The sequence below is a fragment of the Haliotis cracherodii genome, unplaced genomic scaffold, assembly GCF_022045235.1.
Source record: "Haliotis cracherodii isolate W230 unplaced genomic scaffold, xgHalCrac1.p SCAF_5, whole genome shotgun sequence".
NCBI classification, from domain to species: domain Eukaryota; kingdom Metazoa; phylum Mollusca; class Gastropoda; order Lepetellida; family Haliotidae; genus Haliotis; species Haliotis cracherodii.
Window position 1 is genome coordinate 54,893,058 of NW_027266308.1, and position 22,349 is coordinate 54,915,406.

General features: G+C 43.7%; 1 protein-coding gene across 1 annotated transcript in view; it reads right to left on the reverse strand.

Moving 5' to 3' along the window:
* LOC139442143 (leucine-rich repeat-containing protein 9-like) overlaps positions 1-22,349 on the reverse strand; it is a 43,630-nt gene that overhangs the window by 16,377 nt on the left and 4,904 nt on the right. The window contains exons 7-18 of the mRNA XM_071222946.1: positions 16,992-17,174; positions 15,947-16,102; positions 14,926-15,021; positions 14,195-14,289; positions 10,052-10,183; positions 9,370-9,555; positions 8,699-8,822; positions 2,845-2,971; positions 2,584-2,644; positions 2,020-2,090; positions 1,763-1,878; positions 93-244 (exon numbers count right to left, since the gene is read on the reverse strand). Coding sequence (XP_071079047.1) covers positions 93-244; positions 1,763-1,878; positions 2,020-2,090; positions 2,584-2,644; positions 2,845-2,971; positions 8,699-8,822; positions 9,370-9,555; positions 10,052-10,183; positions 14,195-14,289; positions 14,926-15,021; positions 15,947-16,102; positions 16,992-17,174 — 1,499 coding nt within the window. The remainder of the gene's footprint in view (positions 1-92; positions 245-1,762; positions 1,879-2,019; positions 2,091-2,583; positions 2,645-2,844; positions 2,972-8,698; positions 8,823-9,369; positions 9,556-10,051; positions 10,184-14,194; positions 14,290-14,925; positions 15,022-15,946; positions 16,103-16,991; positions 17,175-22,349) is intronic.

Consider the following 22,349-nt stretch of genomic DNA (forward strand, 5'->3'; position numbering starts at 1 on the left):
AATGAACAAATACAAAACATTCTAAAACCATTTTCAACTATATCTTTAGCAGAAAGGTTTTGACAAAATAGTATCTGCAGGAAATGAATTACCTTGGTCTCTGTTTGATTGTGGGCTCCATGTTAAAGATTTCCTTATCCACCTCTGAGTGGACGTCCTCCCCACCCCCCAGGTTTGCTAGTTTCACCGGCTTGTTCTCCAGCAGCTCATCACTCAGACCAGAAAATGGGGATCTGCATTTGCTCTACAAAAAATTAAGTCACTAGTTACCTAGGTCATCTTTTTTGATAATTATCTAGTCTGCATTTCACATTGTGAGTGAATATTGTTGATTGCCCAGTCAGCAAACTTCCCGAGGCTAAGTGTGTCCACTATCCTATATCAAAGCCTAGTTTCTACCCCTGCCACATCAAGGCCACTTTTCTTGGCTCGACCCTGGCGCCACCTCGACCAGATCAGGAGTTATGCCCCTTGTAATGAAAACATGCTATCCAATCAGATCGCTGTTCACAATGATGGTGACTACCATAGGCGACGACTTTGTTGATCAGTTTACGAAAACATTCACGATTTCATCCCTGACACAAAAACACAGGGATTCTTTGTGGGGTTTCAGAGGTGAAAAAGACATATTCATGTCAACAAAGACAGGCAGCGGAAAATCACTTTCATACAGAGGTGCACAAGTCGTTGAAGTTGATTTTGTGAAACGATCTCTGATTGGACTATCCATATGTGCGATAATCCAATCATATCTAACACAGGAAACTGGGCGTGATGTGGCGAGGGAGGAAACAAGACTTTGATAAAAAGTCTAGTGGATGCTAGTGCTTCGGGAAGATGCTGTCAGCACAAGTACAGATATAACCTGTATGTAAGCAATATGGGCAGACAAATTAGTGACTGATAGTGTAACCAATGATCCAAGCCATCAGGGTACAATGACACACAATCAGACAGGTCACACATTGCAGCAACTTGGATATGATGAGAAATGATGACTACAAAGAGGTACGATGACTACAATGAGGAAGACATATTCGCTCACAGCGGAAGTCAACATCTTGAACCATGTATATGACTGGAATCCGATACATAGCAAATATTACTTTTAGATGAAAGTGCCTATGCGGTTTTTATTAGGTTTCAAACTGGTTACAACAATGTCATGCTGAGACAACAGAAGTTGTGATGTAGGAAGCAAGCAGTGACAACCGTCATTGTGGTTCTTTTCATTTGTGTTGAGCCCCCCAAAACTACACATGTACCATATTGCATAACAATTTAAACAAAAATGACTGAGAATAAACAGCTTTTTCAAAATGGCTGCAACAGACCTCAATTCAGATTTGAACCTTTTGCACAAATTCAGGTTTAATCACTGGTAGGAACAAGAATGTGAAGTTTCAGCTTCATCGGACCTGTGGTTTCTTAGGAGTAAATGTTTACACTGAATGACTCAAGATGTTTACTGTATTTCCCAATATGGCAGCCATATTTGATTTCCAATCAAGTTGTTTTGGACAAACTTGGTACTGCATAAACTGAGATCTCACACACCAACTTTCAGGCCTATGGCCTTTTAAGTTTATGGGAAGAAGAATTTTGAATATCTTGAACTTTAAGTCCCTGAAAGTAACAAACATAAATCTCAATCAAGCTATTTCAGAGAAGTAAACAATGAAAAAGGTTATGGATGACAACAGACAATGGCTGACTTGGGACAACATGAGCTCAGGTGAGTTAAAAACATTGTTCTCACCCGTGTGATGTACTCAAACTCTATGATGTACTCAGGAAGTACCAGTTCATGATCGAAGATGTACCACTCACACTGCCGGCCACTGCACTCACATGAACTGTTCTCACCATCTTTCTCTGAAATATCATTGTCAAATTAAAACCACAAGAACAAACACAAAATGGTTGCAAGTATTTCTATGTCATTTGTAACAATGAGAAAACAACAGAAACAAAATATCCAACCTTTGATGTATTATGTCATCATAATGTACTCACTTTCATTTGGAATAACTTTCCTTCTTGGTTTGAATATTGCATCTATGTTGTGATATGCAGATTTTGATATACTACAAAAGAACAAAAAATGTATATAAATACACTGTATTTTCTATTAGGCTTAAAAAATAAAAGAATTGGTTCTCAGGCAATGACTTTCAAAATATTTTTTTAAATTTTTTTTTTTAGCTTGTTCAAACTAGTATGTAACCAAATAAACAGTTGTGCACCATCAACCTGGGAAAGGGACTCCCTACATAAACAATCATACAAACTCCTATTGCCACCATGACCATAACTCGAGATGCGCAGTGAAACATTGCGCATGTAAAGGGAAACGTGCGGCAGACTTTATGATGATGCTAGCGGTGCCTGAGAACCAAGACTATTATTTTTTTTAGTCTTTTAATGGAAAAAAGGCAAGACTATTCACACAATACTGCAACACAACACTCTGTGGTATAGAGACAATTGGAAACTTTCAATTCCAATTACTCAGACAACTGGAGATAAATGAATGTTTTCTAGAAAAATAGACATCTAATTACTCAAACTTGTACTTACGATCTGTCATCCATGGCTGACATACTTTTCCCCAGGTACACTTTGGCTACCAGCAGCTGACCTGAAAAACATAAGTATGAAATTTAGTCTAGACCAGAAAACCAGTAACTGAAAAACATAGCAATGTCCAAATGACACAGAATCAGGTAAGTCACAGAGTCTGACTCCCTGATCTAATATAGTCCATTCTCATGACAAGCAATAGAGAGCTGGAGGCAAAACCCGGGTTCCCACAGTGTTTGTACATGTGTCCTGTCTTACCATATCTATAAGGGCAGGAGTCAGCAGCTTCCTTGTCTTTAGACTGTCTCATCAGACAGTTGATGCGGCGGCGGTCAGCCAGGCTTAAACTGTTACTTAAGGGGACAGCACCATCTCGACCAAGTTTCTGAAACAAAAAATACAGTGACATTTGAATTAAAAATTTTACAAACCTGTAGAGGTTATGATTTCTCTGATGAAATCCTCCTTGGGCCACTTATTGAATATTCCTTGCTCAAGAAAATCTACATGACATAGTTGTAACCATTTTTCCTTAATAAAATGTTATGATATACAACCAGTGCCTCACCCTCCACAGCACCCCGCGCCAGGGTGAGTAACTCTCACCCAAATCACTTTCCATATGTCAAATGCTGACAGAATGTGGGGAGGTGGGTGGCCGTGCCCCAAGGAGGCTTTCATCAGAGAATTCATAACCTCTACAGGTTTGTAAAATTCTCTTTCAGATTAAATCCTCCTTGGGGCACTTATTGCATCAAGATAGACTACTAAAGATAATCTAGGAAGTGGCATCCGTCAGCAACAAGTGTAAATAAATACATCGTATTCTGATTATTTCAATGAATAAAAAAGAGTTCAATAAATGGAACCAACCTTATCATGAGGCACCATCGTCGAGAGGCAGGGGCTAGAGACAGGGCGTGGTCGACCATATACTATGAAATAGCCATTATTTGTGGCTTATCACATTCGAGAACTCGAAGTCCCCCCCCCCGGCAAAGATCCCGTGAGACTTAACCTGTGCAAAACTAGGTCAGAGGTTCCCGAGGATCGAAGGAGTACATGTGTGCAGATACGAGTATTATCGAGTAGTAAGGACTGATATCTATCGACCACAGAAGATAAAATCCGGACCATTACTGAGCAGTATATCCGGAGGACGGTCTAAATTCTCAAAGGCTCAATCGGCTAGAGATGTAGAACTTTGCCCAGTTCAGTGAACTGACTGACCAAACCGAGCACGCTCGCTTGAGTGTTTGTCGAGTTGGTGATGTTTGATGAACATGCTTGGCCGGCTCCAAATAGCCGCCGAGCAGATCTCCTCAATGGGCAGAGCTGCGGCATATGCTTGTGACGTAGCCACTGCTCTAACCGAATGAGTCTTCAACCTGGTAGGGGGGTCCCTGCCTTGAAGCGTATACGCTGTACAAAAAGGTTGATGCTATCCACCTCGAGATAGATTGTTTGCTCGCAGGTGAGCCAGCCTTCCTACCGCCGTAACAGCAAAATAGTTGGTTATCCTAGTTGGCGATTCCTGACAGTGGCCAAGCCACCCATTGAATCCTGGGATTGGGGTGGAGGGCCCCGTTCTGGGATAGGAGGTCCGGTCGTAAAGGTAATAGATCAGGAGGCTGAGCCAGAAACCTGAGTATTACTGGAAACCAACTCTGCGCCGACCAAAGAGGTGCCAGGAGCACAAGTAGTCGCGCAGGCTGAGTGGCTAGCTGAGATAGGACCTTGGCAACCAGAGGGACTGGCAGAAATGCCCACAGAACTCTGTTCGTCCAATCTAGCTGGAAGGCGTCCAGTGCTACCGACCTTGGGTCAGGGACTCGGGAGCAGAACGTTGGTGTCTGGTGATTCACCCCAGACGCAAACAGATCCACCTGGAATGACCCGTATAATCGGGAGTTAATCCCGAATATCCCCGGGTCAAACCTCCACTCGTGAGGAGCGAAGATCTGGCGAGACAGAGCGTCCCCACAGACGTTGTCCAGCCCCGTGAGATAAACAGGTATCATCCTGATATCGTGAGTGTCGCACCATAGGAGGAGCTGCCACATGTCTTGGAGAAGCGACAGAGACACCGTTCCCCCTGCTTCCAGTCATCGCCGTTTGGTTGTCCATCTCTAGACGAACCACTTGGCCATGAAGCAGATCCAGGAAGCATTGGAACACCAACCTGACCGCTCTCAGTTCTAGCACATTGTTATGCAGTTTGATCTCCTGCTTAGACCATAGTCCCGAGGCAGTGTGATGGTTCAGAACGCCTCCCCAGAGTGACGCGTCTGTTTGAACTGTGAGAGACGGAACGGGAGTGTCGAGGGGGAGCCCCCGGGACAGATTCCCGACCTTGGTCCACCACTGAAGGTGTGTAATTGCGATAGAGCTCTTAGTAACCAGTCGTCGAGGTACGGATGGCAGAACCGACCTTTGACCTGGCCACTTGGGCAGGAATCAACATCAGCTTGGTGAACACCCTCTGGGCTGTGGAGATCCCGAATGGTAGAACCCTGAACTGATAACATCTCCCGTCGAAAGAAAACCTCAGGTATTTCTTGAACTCTGTATGGGTACGTAGAGATAGGCGTATTTTAGGTCTATTGATGTTAGCCATTCTCCTGTCTCGACAGCCGAGATCACTGAGCGCAGTGTCTCCATCCTGAAGGACGGTACCTCTATCAGTTTGTTCAGCCTTCTCAGCCTAGTCTTTTTTGGTGACTTGGAAATACTTCGAGTAGAAGCCCTCGTTTTCCTGATCCTTGGGAACCGGTTCGATCGCAGCTTCCATAAGAAGTGTGTTGACCTCAGTACGGAGGAACTCTGACTTCTCTCGGGTAGCACCGGAGTGTGCTTTAATCCGGAGAAGGGGGGCGGATGGTGTTTCCACCGAGGCAAATGGCCATCCATGATAGTGGACAGGGTCCAGGGATTGGATGTAACTGTCTCCCATTCCTTGAGGAATAGTGCCAGTCGGCCGCCTACGGGGACATCCGGTTTGAGGCAGTGGATCTCGGCTGTCTGCAGTTCGAGAACTGGTGACTGTGGGTCCACCCGGGGCACTTAAGGCGCCAATGGGAACCCAAGGGGTTTCCGGCCCCTCGACCAGCCGCCTTGCCCCAGCCCTTGCCTCTCTTGCCTCTCCCTGCGCCTTTACCTGAAGGAAGCGGCTGCTTCCAAGCAGGTGCAGACTTCTGACCCGGCGTGTCAGCGTGGGAAGAGTCAAGGCGAGAGGTACCTCCAACAAGGCCTTAGAGTCCTTGATTGAAGCGTACAACTGAGCGGCCTCTCGGGCCACCTGCTGAGCCCCAGTGAAGAGGGTAGCACCCATCTTAAACGGCAAAGCAAGGAGGTCCGGGCGTGTGGATGCCGAGTACTTAGACACTGACATCCACAGCCTGTGCATGCCCATGACAGCGCACATCATCTGCGAGGCACAGCTACGAATAGCGTCCCGCGCGAGATGACTATGAACTTCTGTCAGTTGTGCAGCCAACTCTGAGGAGTCAGCAGGCCCCTCCCCCACCAGCTCCCTCTGTACTGCAGACAGATAGGCGGAGTGTACGGACATGCGAAGCTGTTGGCATACATTACGGTATTGCTCCTCGAGGCAAACGTATGCAGCCTTCAGCTCCGCACCACACATGGGAAAGGGGGGCAACCGATGGGGCGTCTTGCTAGGAGCAAAGGCGTCCCCCGGAAGGCAGAACTCAGTGGGATCCGACGCGGGCATGGGCACAGCCACCTGAGGCAGTACCTGGACAATCTTGTCCCGCACGTGCTTCAACAAGGATACGAAAATACGTGCCTCAACAAGGATACGAAGGAGAATGTCTCCGAAGCCTCTGAGTCATCCCCTCCCTCCTCCATCCACTCCTCCTCTCTCGATTCCGAGCCGACCGTAATCGACTCATCCGGTGCCGACAACTGGGAAGGCCCAGCCCGCAGCTCCTCTCGGAGTTGGGACTTAACCTCCTCCATCATCGACGCCATCGGCAACTTAAGTAAAGCAGAAATGTCTGCCAGAGGGTGCAGGTGTAGGAACCTTGGGGACCCTAGAGCCGTCTCCCCTGGCCCTCGGAGAGGGGGCGGAGGAGACTGTAGCAGAAGGCGTAGATTTAGCTTTGTTTTAACCCTTTTTAGAGGGGGGGGAATGGCCTTCTTAGAGTGAATGTCCACCCCCGCCTCAAGAAGACCCTTATAGTGGACGAGGTCGGCGTGCTGACGCTTCATAGTTTTTGGGGTAAACTCCCGGCAGATGGGGCATGACTGATCATCATGTCCCCTTTCTACCAAACACTTCAGGCAGCTTGAATGCTGGTCCTGGGGTGGGATGTTCGAACAACATCCCGAAAAAAGTTTGAAGGTCTGTAAAAGAGACTGTAAATTCTGAGTTTGGTTGGGGATAGGAAAATAGTGTATCAGTGCGAAATTAAAGATCGGAAAGATACATGCAAAATTGTGAAAACAGAAGCAAAGGCGTAACGTAGAATGCAATTTGTAACGCGATACTAATAGCCAATGTCCGTAGTATAATTGTAACACCAAAGGGGTGTGTAACGTGCTAAGGTGTAAAACCCGTAAAAAAGGTAAGTGTAGTTATAATCTAGCACACCACCTTGGGTTTATGTAAAGGAAAACCTCTAGTTCAATTCTGCATGATATAACAAAAAACCAAGCCGTTTTAATGGCCTTGGTGTTACATGTGTCAGACAGTGGAACTACTCAATGGATGCCATTACGGCCATTTGAATTCAAATGTACCGTACACGTGGCGTTTCTTCTATTAGAATTACAACACTATAACTTTACAATGCGAGGTATTACTCCATTGCAAGCAAAGAAAGGTACCATACATACAGTTTGGTCAGTCATGGTCTCTAGGTGAACGATTAGGTTCTTGAAACTTTCTTGAAAAAATCAAACGTCTTGACAGTCGGATGACATAAAGGAAAGTGATTTGGGTGAGAGTTACTCCCCCTGGCACAGGGCGCCGTGGAGGGTAAGGCACTGTAAAGGTGGTCGTATATCATACAAAAAACGAAGTTTTTTGCGTGGTAACATTTTATTAAGGAAAAAGGGTTACAACTATGTCATGTAGATTTTCTTGAGCAAGGAAAATGTAATAAGTGCCCCAAGGAGGATTTAATCTGAAAGAGAATTTATGTTCAACTTTGTTCATACATTCGGTTGTCTAACGTGCACGTGCTGTGCAGCGTTGCATGTCTATGGCATGAGATACCTATGATCTGTGTTCAAATTCCATTTGGCCCTGATCATGTTTCAAAGTTTGTCAGCACCATACCCGTGCTCATGGGTTTCACCAAAGTGGTAAACATCTCAGACCTGCATCACTTTGGGCTTTCCTCCCACACCAAGCTGACAAGGATATAACTGGAATACTTTCAAAGTAGCATTAAACCTAACACACTCACTCACATATATTCTGATGAGTTCCTGTCTCTAATGAAAATTTGCTTGTACACACAAAACTAGGATTTAATACAATAAAGTATCAACATTCCCTTTGTTTCACTTGAGAAAGTCTGGCCCACTTCACCTTGTTCATGTCTGCATCTAAGACTCACATGAGACAGTCATGAACACTTCAAATCAGATTGTTACTCTACTCCTCACTGCAAAGAGATCTGACAACCACTCCATAGGAAGTTATATCAGTTTGACTGCCAAATCTCAATAAAGGATCAGTGGGTTCTTGGGCTAATCATCTTTCCAAAATTATGTGGCTGCATTTTTTTACCATCTTGATTTGGAAAATTTGATTTAAAAGAACGAGAATCCCACACAGTACACAAATATTCTTTCATGGTACTCACTTCTGGGTGCAGTTGCTATAACTTTAAAAACAGGACAGGGTGTATAAAATATCCACAACAACTTCATGACATGGTCTCTATTATTTACATTGAGAGATGAGCATTTAAGTTCATTTTCGTAATACAGACATCAGATATGCTGCTGTAAACTGCTTACTCATACCCAAGAATTTAGAAGCCTTGACACTGACTGGCTGATGTTATGGAAGGTTTCTCGGATCTTCATCTCTATCATAAATCCATGGACCTCATGAAATAAAATGAAGAAAGCTAACCTGGTACATGTCTGCATCAGGGAATCCCTCCTCTAGGACCCGAGCCATCTCTGTAGCTCCTCCAGCTATATCAGGGTCCCACATCCAGAACAAGTACTCCAGCAGCTTCTTGTGTGTGGGGGTCCTGCAACAGTGCACAGACCACGGTAATATCTACGATTCCAAACTAAGTACCCATGGCCTGAAAATTGGGGGCAAATATCATTATATTATTTAAAATAAGAATTTAGGGAGTCATAATTTTCCTAAATGCAGAGATATTTCAACAGTGTATTTTAACACTGCATTCAATGTATAAATGTAAAACTGAGCATTAAAGACTATATTGGTCCTGTTACGATGGTTACTAGTGAAATACAAGTCACGGCTACAAAAACATATCTTTAGTTATGACTTTAATAGCATGAATTGGGAAATTTTCATTTCAATTTGTAAATGTCAACTGACATTTCCTGTTGACATGGGGCTGACATTCGGCCTTTAGGGCTGTTAGATAAATCCCTACCACATGCCTACAGAGAGCCCATGAAGCTTAACATGCTGACACAACATTTCTATCATTGATGTGTTGATTGTGGACATGGACAGACAAATCAATCTCATTTGAAATTCTAATATTAAAAAGAAAATCCATGTTATGCTTATAAAAGTGCAGACAAGGTTGAACTTACTTGCTGAGAGGGTAGAATTCATTATCCTTCTCATCAGTAAAGTTGGCCAGTTTTTCATCGAATCTTGCTCTTAGCATCCGATTGCGGACGCGAATGATGCGATGCAGCTTGATACCCATAATGCCCTGTTCTCTGTAGTCGGCTGCACAAAACCTCGACAGCACCAGATCATGACAGGAACTAAACCTGTAATTCAATTTGCACAACTAAATTCACAATTATACAACTTAAAGTACACAAACATTTACTGAAACAGAATTCATGAGAGGTTTGTTCAGCTCCAGAAGAATATATTAAGATGTTCATAATCATAAGTTGTATGTTATTCACTCTGAGAACCCACAAGTTCAAATATATCATAAATTAACAGCAAATGCATAAGAAAGACCTTGTTTCAACTCTTTTGTGACCTTTATTTAACATAGAATATATGACAGATTATTGTTTGAACCATTCATAAGTCTAGTTCAAGAACTGACAGTAGCGACCTTGACCTGCGTGAACAGCGGGTGCTACAGATAGGTTCGACACTCTCTCCAGCTGATGTCATCCTTGTAGGCTTACAATGATTTGTGAGTGTAGGTTTCATACATTATTATTGCCTGTGGGCCTTGTATATTATAAAGTGAAAGATAGCCGAGTGACAATACACCTACGTGTTGACATTATAAAATAGACTTACCAAATGTCAGTCGGTGACCCCTCTTCAAAGCGAACATTTCCCCCTGTCTCCAGTTCTATCATGAACCTGCTGATCAATGTATCTGACATCCGATGAAGACGACTTTCAGCCTCTTCACAGTAACCTTCAATCCTAAGCACATTAACCACAAGCTTAGCAAAAAAATGTAAACAAGGTTAATAGGGCTGGGACGGTTAACTCGGGTACTCGGGTCAGGTGGGTCCTGAGTAGGACCCAGGTACCTACAGGACTACCCAGGCCCGTGGTTAGTCATGTGAGATATATTGTTTAATGACAATAATAATAAAAAAATTACAAACCTGTAGAGGTTATGAATTCTCTGATGAAATCCTCCTTGGGGCACTTATTGTATTTTCCTTGCTCAAGAAAATGTACATGACATAGTTGTAACAATTTTCCTTAATAAAATATGTTACCACACAAAAACCTTCGTTTTTGTATGATATACGACCCTCACGCCAGGGGGGGCAACTCTCACCCAAATCACTTTCCATATGTCAAATGCTGACAGAATGTGGGGAGGTGGGTGGTCGTGCCCCAAGGAGGCTTTCATCAGAGAATTCATAACCTCTACAGGTTTGTAAAATTCTCTTTCAGATTAAATCCTCCTTGGGGCACTTATTGCATCAAGACAGACTCCTAAAGATAATCTAGGAAGTGGCATCCGTCAGCAACAAGCGTAAATAAATACATCCTATTTGATTATTCAACAGAATAAAACATAGAGTTCAATAAATGGAACCAACCTTACCGTGAGGCACCATCGTCGAAAGGCGGGGCCTAGAGACAGGGCGTGGTCGACCATATATTATGATCAAGCCTGTTTTTGCGGCTTGTCGTAAGTTGAGAACTCGATTCCCCCCCACACTTTTTTTGAACAAGTGATATAAGGGCGTAGATCATGAGAGACTATAACCCGCGCCTGAGCTAGGCCAGAGGGTCCCCGAGGATCGAAAGAGTGCGTGTGCAAAATACGGGTATTATCGAGTAGTAAGGACTGATATTTATCGACCGCAGAAGATAAAATCCGGACCATTACTGAGCAGTATATCCGGAGGACGGTCTAAAATCTCGAATGCTCAATCGGCTAGAGATTAGAACTTTGCCCAGTTCGGAGAACTGACTGACCAAAACGAGCACGCTCGCTTGAGTGTTTGTCGAGTTGGTAATGTTTGATGAACGTGCTCGGCTGGGTCCAAATAGCCGCCGAGCAGATCTCCTCAATGGGCAGAGCCGCGGCGTACGCTTGTGACGTAGCCACTGCTCTAACCGAATGAGCCTTCAACCTGGTAGGGGGGTTCCTACCTGTAAGCGTATACACATTACAAATGGTTGAAACTATCCACCCCGAGATAGATTGTTTGCTCGCAGGTGAGCCAGCCTTCCTACCGCAGTAACAGCAAAATAGTTGGTTATCCTTATGGCTACACATAGTTCTGCTGATATAGGCCTTGAGGGTCCTGCGGACATCCAAGACATGAGCATGTCTTGCAGTGGTTCCCGACAAGGAAGGCTACGATAGGAGCTCAATAGGAGCCGTTCACGTGGAAGGCGTGTGCGACCTTAGGACGGTAAGAGTTCGGTAGTCGAAACACACTCTGTTCCGGTGGAAGACAGATATTTCGGGATCGGATGACATAACACGAATGTCGCCTACCCGTCTGCCGGACAATAGCGCCACAAGGAACGCCTTCTTCCAGCTCAACAGCTGAAGTGAGAGAGAGAGACAACAGATCCCGAAAGGAAGGACCGGACAGCCAATCAAGAACGATTGACAAGTCCCAAGTCCGGAGGTCGGATCCTGTCCACACCTGCTAAAAAGCGCTGCACTAATGGGTGTGCACCCAGAAGTGCCCCGTCGACAGGGACATGAAAAGCTGAGATAGCTGTAGAGTACCCTCGGACCGTTTATGCGGCCAGGCCGTCATCTAGTCGCGACTGGAGGAACTCAAGCACGGCTACGAGATCTGAAGAAAAAAAAAGATCTGCAATCCCTCTATCGACACACCAGCGCGCATAGCAGGTCTATCTATCCTCGTACTGAACATTTGTCGAATCCCTCCGCGAAGCCAGTATTGTGTCTGCAACTCGTGCAGGAATACCGCTCTTCTGGAGGCGATTCCTGACAGTGGCCAAGCCACCCATTAAACCCTTGGATTCGGGTGGAGGGCCCCATTCTGGGATAGGAGGTCCGGTCGTAAAGGTAATAGAACAGGAGGCTGAGCCAGAAACCTGAGTATTACTGGAAACCAACTCTGCGCCGACCAAAGAGGTGCCAGGAGCACAAGTAGTCACGCAGGCTGAGTGCCTAGCTGAGACAGGACCTTGGAAATCAGAGGTAGTGGGGGTAATGCCCACAGAACTCTGTTCGTCCAATCTAGCTGGAAGGCGTCCGGTGCCACCGACCTCGGGTCGGGGACTCGGGAGCAGAACGTTGGTGTCTGGCGATTCACCCCAGATGCAAACAGATCAACCTGTAACGACCTGTATAACAGGGAGAAATCCTGAATATCCCCGGGTCGAGCCTCCACTCGTGAGGAGCGAGGATCCGGCGAGACAGAGCATCCGCACGGACGTTGTCCACCCCCGGGAGATAAACAGGTAGCACCCTGATATCGTGAGAGTCGCATCATAGTAGGAACTGCCACGTCTCTTGGCGAAGCGATGGAGACGCCGTTCCCCCCTGCTTCCGGATGTAAGTCATCGCCGTTTGGTTGTCCTTCTCTAGACGAACCACTTGGCCACGAAGTAGATCCGGGAAGCGTTGGAACACCAACCTGACCGCTCTCAGTTCTAGTAAATTGATATGCAGTTTGATCTCCTGCTGGGACCATAGTCCCGAGGCAGTGTGATCATTCAGAACGCCTCCCCAGCCGGAGAATGACGCGTCTGTTTGAACTTTGAGAGACGGAACAGGAGTGTTGAGGGGGAGCCCCCGGGACAGATTCCCTACCTCGGTCCACCACTGAAGATGTGTAATGAGCCACTACGGAGTCTCGAGATCTTCCGAATTCGCCCAAAGTCAACGGAGTGCTTGTTGAATGGGACTCATTCTCAAGCGCGCCCGCCAGACCACATCCACTGTCGCCGCCATGTTGCCCAGTAACTGGTGTACGAGCAGTGTGACTTGCGCATAAGAAACTTGATATCTTGTGACAGAGATACACGTCCTCTCACCGTGTTGAAATTCGCCCCTAGGAAGACTAGATTCTGAGTAGGGCTCAGATCTGACTTCTTGAGATTGACTATCCACCCTAGAGTGATCAGAATGTCTTGTGTAGCTATCTGACTCAGGGATTGCGATAGAGTTCTTAGTAACCAGTCGACGAGGTACGGATGTCAGAACCGACCTTTCGACCTGGCCACTTGGGCAGGAATCAACATCAGCTTGGTGAACACCCTCGGAGACGTGGAGATCCTGAATGGTAGAACCCTGAAATGATAACATCTCCCGTCGAAAGAAAACCTCAGGTATTTCTTGAACTCGGGGCGTATGGGTACGTAGAGATAGGCGTATTTTAGGTCTATTGACGTTAGCCATTCTCCTGTCTCGACAGCTCTTACAGATGACATAAGGAAAGTGATTTGGGTGAGAGTTGCCCCCCCTGGCGTGAGGCGCCGTGGGGGTGAGGCCCCGTAAGGGTGGTCGTATATCATACAAAAACAAAGTTTTTTGTGTGGTAACATTTTTTATTAAGGAAAATGGTTAAAACTATGTCATGTAGATTTTCCTGAGCAAGGAAAATGCAATAAGTGCCCCAACGAGGATTTAATCTGAAAGAGAATCTGAATTCATATGTTTGATTTAAGACAAAGCTTTAGTCAACTTCAGTGCATGCACGATCAGATCGTTTTATACCATATCTAAATACTTTCTGCCAGGGCTCTTGTAAAACAATTCCCAACTGAACATTTTGTACCAAACTTGAGACCTTCAGCGGGTACAAACGTAGGTTAGGGTAATAAGGGGTTTGGTACCTGGGTAGTAATTTTGGACTCATCCCAGCCCTAATGTAATAAAGGTTTCTAAGTTTTAAACAAAATTAGTTTCACTATGTTCAGGGAAAATCTTATATGGATAAATTACTGTGACCTTGACAGAGTAAGAACAAGGGAACTTACTCTTCACATTTCCTCTCCAGCTTCCTCAGCCTTCTCTTCAGTGCATCATACTTGTCCATGATAGGCTTTCGATGATGGCTCTGATCCACTACTTTCTGAGTTGAACACATGATTATTTCATTTACTTGGCACTGTCTGTTACTGACTACCTAGACATTGTATGAGAAACTATGCCAGTCATGAGACATAAATCAGTCACCAGAGAACAAGGTAGCTTCTCATTGTTGATGCATTGCACTCCTACTATTGATCAATGCCGCCACAGGGTATCACTAACCTAACCCTACAAATTCCTTTCCTACTAATCTGCGAAAGAATTCAACACTTTAATCCAAATAGAATGACATATAAGTATCCACATCATACAACATTTAGGACAATGATGCCTTATGAGTGGTCCCAATTAAACATGAAAGTCAAGGGGTATAATCACTGTCATAACCTTACTGTTAAATAGTCATGGTTTTGGGGTCCCTTGTTTCATACAATAGCAGTAAACCTCAAGGGCCTCAATGTTTTCTTTTCCCACTTACTGACCAGGGCCCACTTGCACAAAGCGATCTTAGCGCAAAGACTCTCGTAAGACTATGTTAAAGTATGGGAGTTACAATCATCTTAGCACTAAGATCACTTTGTGCAAGTGGGCCCAGGATTTTTCACAAAGAAATCTGTTATCCAAGAAGAAATCTGTTATCCAAGAAAAAGCAATCTGTCCTCTATGTCCTTAGTACCTTTGATTCCTTTGCATCTTTCTCACTCTCGGTGTCACTGGTGCACATGTTGAGGTCCTCCCCTGCCTGCTGCAGTTCCTGCACCTCCCGCTCCAGCTGCACACACAACACACCATTACACACTGACTCAGTAGCTGTACTGGGGAGTGAGCATGGATTAACACTGTTTCGAATCATACATGTATTTCAGTTATATTGTTGCTTGATGCAGGTGAAACCCTCGAGCACAGGTATTGTGCTGATAAACCAAGAATTACACTGAGGGTACACAATCCATGAGCAACAGACTTTCACATGGCTAAGGGATGCAACTCTGTCACATTATCTACCTATCAAGGCCTCATCAACCAAAAACCATAAGGTTATGACTGGCAGATGTCTATATTGAATGTGAATTACTATAATCGTAGTACAAAGACTTATAACTTTTTATCACTTAGTTTAATGATTTTTTCTCTAAAAAAACATGAGTCAGTGGGCGAAATAAAGATATAAATATAATTGCAGAGCAACATTTTGGTTAAAATGTATAAATAGTATAGTCTGTAGAGTAAACAAATTAAATCCATAGGCAGTTAAACCCATTAAAGCAAAAACATTCCTGAACCAATTAGCAATGATAACACTTTTTACAGACATCATCTGTGTTAAACCATTTACATTACAAGCTTCTATATGCCCCCAACACTACTAGTATTAATGTTGTTTGGCAGACTCAGAGGGAATAAAACTGACAATATTCAACTCTAAGAGTGAATATATCCATGTAACAACGAAGTTAGAAAGGATATCAATGGGCTAGGCAAAACCACATCCATAGCACATGTTGATTTGAAGCAAAGTTCAAAGGTAGCTAACCATGAATGGGTGACCGGTTTCCAGGGTGCATCCAGGGTGCTGTTTTCACTCTTTGTTATGGATATCAGAGATTAGAAGCAAACTGCACCTTGTCATACACATAGTTAAATTTACATCAACCATTTAAGACAGTACTTTTATTATGATTTTGTAAATGGCTGACCTCCTTCACAGCAAACACTATCTTTCTCATTCTCTGGTAAGGTCCCTCCAACAGATGGCGCTTGTGTGTCTCCAACTTTGAGACGAGAGCTGTCAAATTACGGCGTATGACTTTCAGCCTCATGTTGTAGTACATCTTCTTCTTCGTCACAGTTGTCTGTAATGAGGGCCACAGATACATCAATAATGTCCATGTCGTTTCTTGCAATGTGATTGGCCGATATTGTGTTCATAGACAACTTGACAACTCAAAATACATTTCAGCCACACTCACACTTAAACCAACATGAGTAAGTTACTTTAAATATAATAGATTAGAAATCATTATGACACAACATATAGCAGCTGTGTCAACCCATAAGCAGAAAAATATTATCTTTTGATTTTTTCAATATGGATAATATCTACATTTTTTCACCCAAACAGCTCTTCAGGTAAATTTATATCAAATTGTGCTTAGCTGAATATATATCTTACCTCATCATCCACCAGGATAGAATACTCTTTGAGATAAGATAGTGATTTGTGTTTGACTGTCTGCCTTTTTAAATCATTGCCAACCCCCTTTACCCTGAAGGCCTTTTTTTCCCCATTAGATCTTGTTGATTGACGGATAATATCTTTTACAAAACTTAAATTGATGGATGAAAAAAACAAGGAACTAAAACACTTTCAAATCTTTTGGGTCATATGGTTGGTAGATATATTAAAACAACACAATTATTTTATGTGCATGTATTGTTGGTCGCGGAGAGTTATCTTTTGTTAGAACAATTTATGATACATTTCATTGCTATATGTTTTTTTTAGACTCTGTAATAATAAAAAACTCTCAATTGTGAATTATATTTTTCTTCTACTTTTGTGATATTTACGGTTGTCCGATCCGTAAACCAATTAAAAAAAATAATCGTTTCACAATCCCATCAAATGAAGTCTCACCATGACCAAGACGACAGTTTATAGCAGTCCATGTCATTAAATCTACTACTTATTGAAACTATGAAGCTAACAATCATTTAAATAAATCAATCAGTTGGACTTACCTCTGCAAGATCACTGAGATGCTTGGCGGTGATGTCGTATGTGTCGAGACGCAGTAGGTTCGGCAGATGATACAACACGTGTGTGGAGTAGTTACACAGCTGACTCACAGGACTGGCGGAGTACAGAGGATCCTTCAGACTCACACTGTTCAAGTGAGGGAACCGTGCAAGGTTGGTCAAGTCCTACAGTGGCCAAAACATATCATTAAGTGAGTGAGTATAGGTTTACACCGCTTTTAGAAATAATCCAGCAATGTCACAGCGGTGACACCAGAAATGGGCTTCACACACTACCCATGTGGGTCTTCAGTGTGATGAGCGAAACTTTAAAAACTAGGCTACCCCACTGCCCCACTTTTTATTAAGAGTATGATTAAACTAGTTAATACTTAAGGCCACAGTAAATTAATAGATTTTCATCAAAATTCAAAAAAGTTGATGCAGTATATTTTGTTACTTTTCTAAAAAACTGTTCAAGGCATCTGTGTCCATTAACTGTCAACAGTTGGGGAAAAATCCTACACAAATTAATATAATAATCATGCCCTGTACAATAAGGCTATAGATCAGCTATGCCTCAAATAGCAATACAACCATAATTGTTTTAGTTATATCTGACTATCTATACAACTTTTCATGCTCTACTTGAGGCATATCATGTGTGTGTGTGTGTGTGTGTGTGTGTGTGTGTGTGTGTGTGTGCGTGCGTGCGTGCGTGCGTGCGTGCGTGCGTGCGTGTTTCAATTATGCATGCTATATTTATATCACAAGAAATGTACATCTATGTAACGTATTGTCACTACAATTGACTAAAACTACTGTGTAACCTCTGAACCTGATGTACAACTCTTCGAAAGGAATAAAAAATGTCAACAACAAAAAAAAAAACTGTCAACAGTTAAGATTCACATGAAGCATGACGCTTGGTAGGACTGTGTACATGGAGAATATTATCATGAAAAGATGACAACACAAATAGTGATATTCTTTGTCTTGGGGTATTTTGGGAAAATAAAATGTGAGGCAGGGTGTTTTGAAGTGAGATGGACGGGTGAAATTGTATAATTAACTTATCATGGTCAAATTACAAAAATTGAACATTTCATATTAAATTGTATAATGATATACTTGGCCTATCTCACGCAATGCATTTCTTCCTTCTACTTTTGATCCTGGTGTGGAAATGCTCTAAAACAGTTTCCAGCTTCAAAAAACATTTTGCCCGAACACATCCTAGCATCATCATGGTCACCACCCAAACAAATGGGTCACGCACTGTAATCCCATGCACCGCAACCCTTAGCGACCTGATCACCTGACATAACCTGCCACATCATTCTCTTTCTCAGAGTGGACAGGCTGGTGTAACTGTGATGTGGTGGGCATATAGCATGTGAGATAGGATAAGTATATAAATACACAATTTATTATAAAATTTTCAAATTTTTAAACATATCCTATCTCAAACCATGCATTTATCCCTCAGTTGGACGGTGGGACGCAGATACCCTAGCCTGTCTTAGACTACAACTGTGAGAAGTTCCGAGGAAGCTGTTGCTGAACGATGCATCTATTAATTGATTGCTACAATGTTTAATGTCATAATGACAAGAACTTGCGAATGGGAGAGCACTAACAGAAGTGGGAAATTCCTTTGCATTACAAGGACATAAACATTATGATATCGGGTAATACATGTGTCATGTGTCTTCACAAAGGACATCATTTCAAGAACAATCACATAGCTTTGAACTATGGCAACAAATTCAGCCACAACTTTTAACCAGCCTGGAAGGGGGCTCCAGTCAATCGGTTCTACAAAACAAGCCTCACACTCTATCTCTGACAGACAATAGCTTGGCATCTCATTTAACGCCTTGTCAAAGCTATCAAACACACCAGGAGTGAATAAAGCATGCTGAGACGCAAAGAAGAACAATCGACAAAACCCAGAAGACAGTCTTCAAACAGCCACTGAGACATCACATGCATAAAGGCAGGGGTGAGCAGGTAGCGGTTAAGGACATTGTCGAAATGGCCGCGCCTTGTGGCAACTTCCATGTTGAAGACCTAAGTCTCTTTAGATGAGTCTAGTTGCCCTCTAAAGGGTACTCATTCTGGAAACCCGAATGGCAACATTAAACAAAGAAATCAAAATTCCAATATTTATTCCTGTATGTACTAGATATGGTACACGATTCATCTGAAGTAGGTTCTTCGTATCATCATCTGCGCTGATGAACTGCCATCAACTGATGTGCAAGGACCAAAGGACCGAACTAGTGAAGGCCTTGGACATCTGTGACTGATGTGTCACGTAGATAGTGGGAAGCAAAGACTGTATCAGACTTCCAAAAGCACCCTTCCATAATATCAGACAACATGCAATTACTGTGCAATGCCATCAGAGAGATCTGGTTGGTACGGCAGCTGATTCTTCGCTATAAATTCCCAACGCAGTCCAAGGAAGACTTTCCTGTGACGTTGCCTCACAAAACTGTTAACATTAAGAGCATAAAGTTCACGGAGTCGTGTAGCTGTTGCTGGAGCCAGTAGAAAAACCGTCTTGAGGGTGACATGTTAAAAAAAAGTATTTCTGGAGGCTCATTGGCCTCCGAAGTTAGATACGATAAGATGGCTTTAAGGTCCCATGTAGGTGGTTGAAATCAGGACTATTGATCCGCAAGTCTGTAGGAATGAGAGCCTGCAACTCTGCAACCATGGAGACCTTCAAGCCCTTTGTAGTGGCAATCATCGAATTAATTTCAGCAAGATAAGTAGCCACTTGTGGAGGTGAAGCAGTGGTTGGAGTCGTGATATCATGTATTTGACAATACCCTTCAAAGGACTTCCACTTATGATCATATAAGGCCTTAGGAGAAGTGTGATGGGCTTCAGTGATGATCATTGCTCCCCTTTTGGAATACCCCTTGGCTACGAGGGACTTTGGTGTTAGCCAAACAGAAAGTCGGAGGCTGTCAAGCGATAGGTATAACTGGCATGAGTCATGCTGCAGGAGTAGATGCACTTCGCATCGGTAGCGATGGCACCTTCGATGTTTAACAGACGGAGAACCAACTCTTTGGTTGTAAATAAGGCATGCTGCCTTCTGCACAACCCGAGGTAGAAGGTTTGTTGGGGGTTAGGCTTATTCATTAAGGCCCTCCTCAGACATGGCTAGAGCGTCATGATCACAAGCCTTTGAATCCAAGATGGGTGAATATGAATCTCAGCAACTGTGTGTTGAATCGAGTTGCAAAGAGGTTGATGCAAGGGTCTGGAAAATTGTGGGTTGGAGTCACCATTCTATCAGGGAATCCGCTATGCGATTATCGAACCCCAGGATGTGTCAAGGCCAGAACCTGAATGCACAGGGAATCGATCAGTCGGAACAACTGTATCGCTGTTGACAGAAGGGACGCTGATTTGGTGGAGCCCATCTGTTTGTGTACGAGACCATTGCAGTGTTGTCAGACTGGATCTTGACCTGCACAGAGAACATCGGACAATTGAGATATTGCCAGAATCACTGCCTTGAATTCCAAGTTGATGTTAAGCTTCTTGTCGTTTACGGACCAAAGCTCTGCAACTTGAAGATCGAGAAGGTGAGCGGTTGAGGCATCGAAAAAAGTGGTGTGTCAGGATGAATGCCTTCAAAGAGACTCTGCCGCAAACATTCAATTCCTGGAGCCTCCACTGGAGATGTTGGTGTGATGACAATAGGTGACGGATTTCTGAGGAGCTGTGTGATGAAGGGGTCTTGCAGTATGGTCCAATTCTTGGCAAAAAAAAACAAATCTTCTGCCTACTGGGGACTGGTATATGAGTATGACGGGGGTGGGTGGGGTGGAAGATCCCAGTCGCCCCAAAGCCGTAGTAAGTCACTTGGAGGAGGAGTCGCCTTTGCTGAAGTAAAGGAAACTGTTCTGGGGCTTGAAGTCTTGAATCCCCTTAGGCCTTGACATCCCTGACTTCTGCGAAAAGAGTCTTTCTTGTTCATGAGTACTTCCCAAAGATTGCAATGTACCGCTGTGAATTGAGGACTACGTCGCTGCCGTTGTTCCTCCAAATGCTGTAGCGGAAGCCCTGGGAATTTTTTCATGGATTCGGTTCACATATAAAACTGGAGTGGATCAAGGTAGCTGATAGAGCTGCACCTTAAAGTGGTCTTCCAACTGGGAGAAGTGTAAAATTCCACATCGATGAAATGCAGTGACAGCTCCCAGATGGTGAGATAACAGATCCATAACACCCTGGAACTTGTCATGAATTAGCCCAATGTTTATCTAACAGAATAGACTGGCTGGCGTATTTCTGGATTACTCAGTGTTATGTCAACAACTTGACGAGATGTGGCAAGTTAGTTAACTTAGACGATGTAGACTATTGATGCAAAGTGACAAATTGTAATTAGGGAAACACAGGATGTGAGAGATTATTTATTCATGTACTGGGTGGTTTGACACCATCTGCACACCGTGTGAAGATCTGAATCCGATCCGATCCAACTCTTGACTATTATTCTTCTGTTGTAATCAATCAGGATCCTAAGAACGATGTCGAAACATCAATCCCAGAATTTGGTGACATTCCCTGAGAAGTCTGGGGTGGGAGATTATCCCATGGTTGGGGTCTGCAATCTTGACTATAACAGGATCATCCTGGTGAGGATGGGGGATGAAAGGCGACTCTCAGCTGAGGGACGTGGCATGGTGGGTAGGTTTGTATGTCATTATCGTCGAATTCTGTAGGGGAGGTTTATTCTTAGTGACGATCAGCCGTAGTAGTTTGAACAATTGCTTAGGTGTTGTCAGGTGCACGGGGATGGGGCATGGTTGTAGATTTGACGGGAATATCCTTGTGCAGAATGCTATCTGACACTGCGTCATTTTCGAATGATAGCAATGAGATGGGAGACGACGTATGGATGATCGAAATCTTGTAGCAGATAGTCGGCAAGGTAACACAGCTTCTTCATTGCCAAAGGTTCAGCATCTTTGGAACTGGATTTTGATCGCCGGTCTACTGAGCGATTTGACACTTGCAAATGTAATTCTTGAAATCTTCCTCAGGGAGATGAGAGCACTATGAACATCAGTTGGTAGGTTTGCAATTATGTCAGGTGATCAGGTCGTTTGGGGTCTCGGCACATGGCATTACAGTGCATGATCCATTTGTTTTGGTGGTGACCATGGTGATGCTAGGATGAGTTCGGGCGAAATGTTTTTTAGGCTGGAAACTTTGTTTTACAGCATTTCCACAACAGGATCAAAAGTAGACGAAAGAAATGCATAGTTTGAGATAGGATAAGTTTAAGAAATTATAGTTTCATTAGTTCATGGACACAAGTATTGCCTT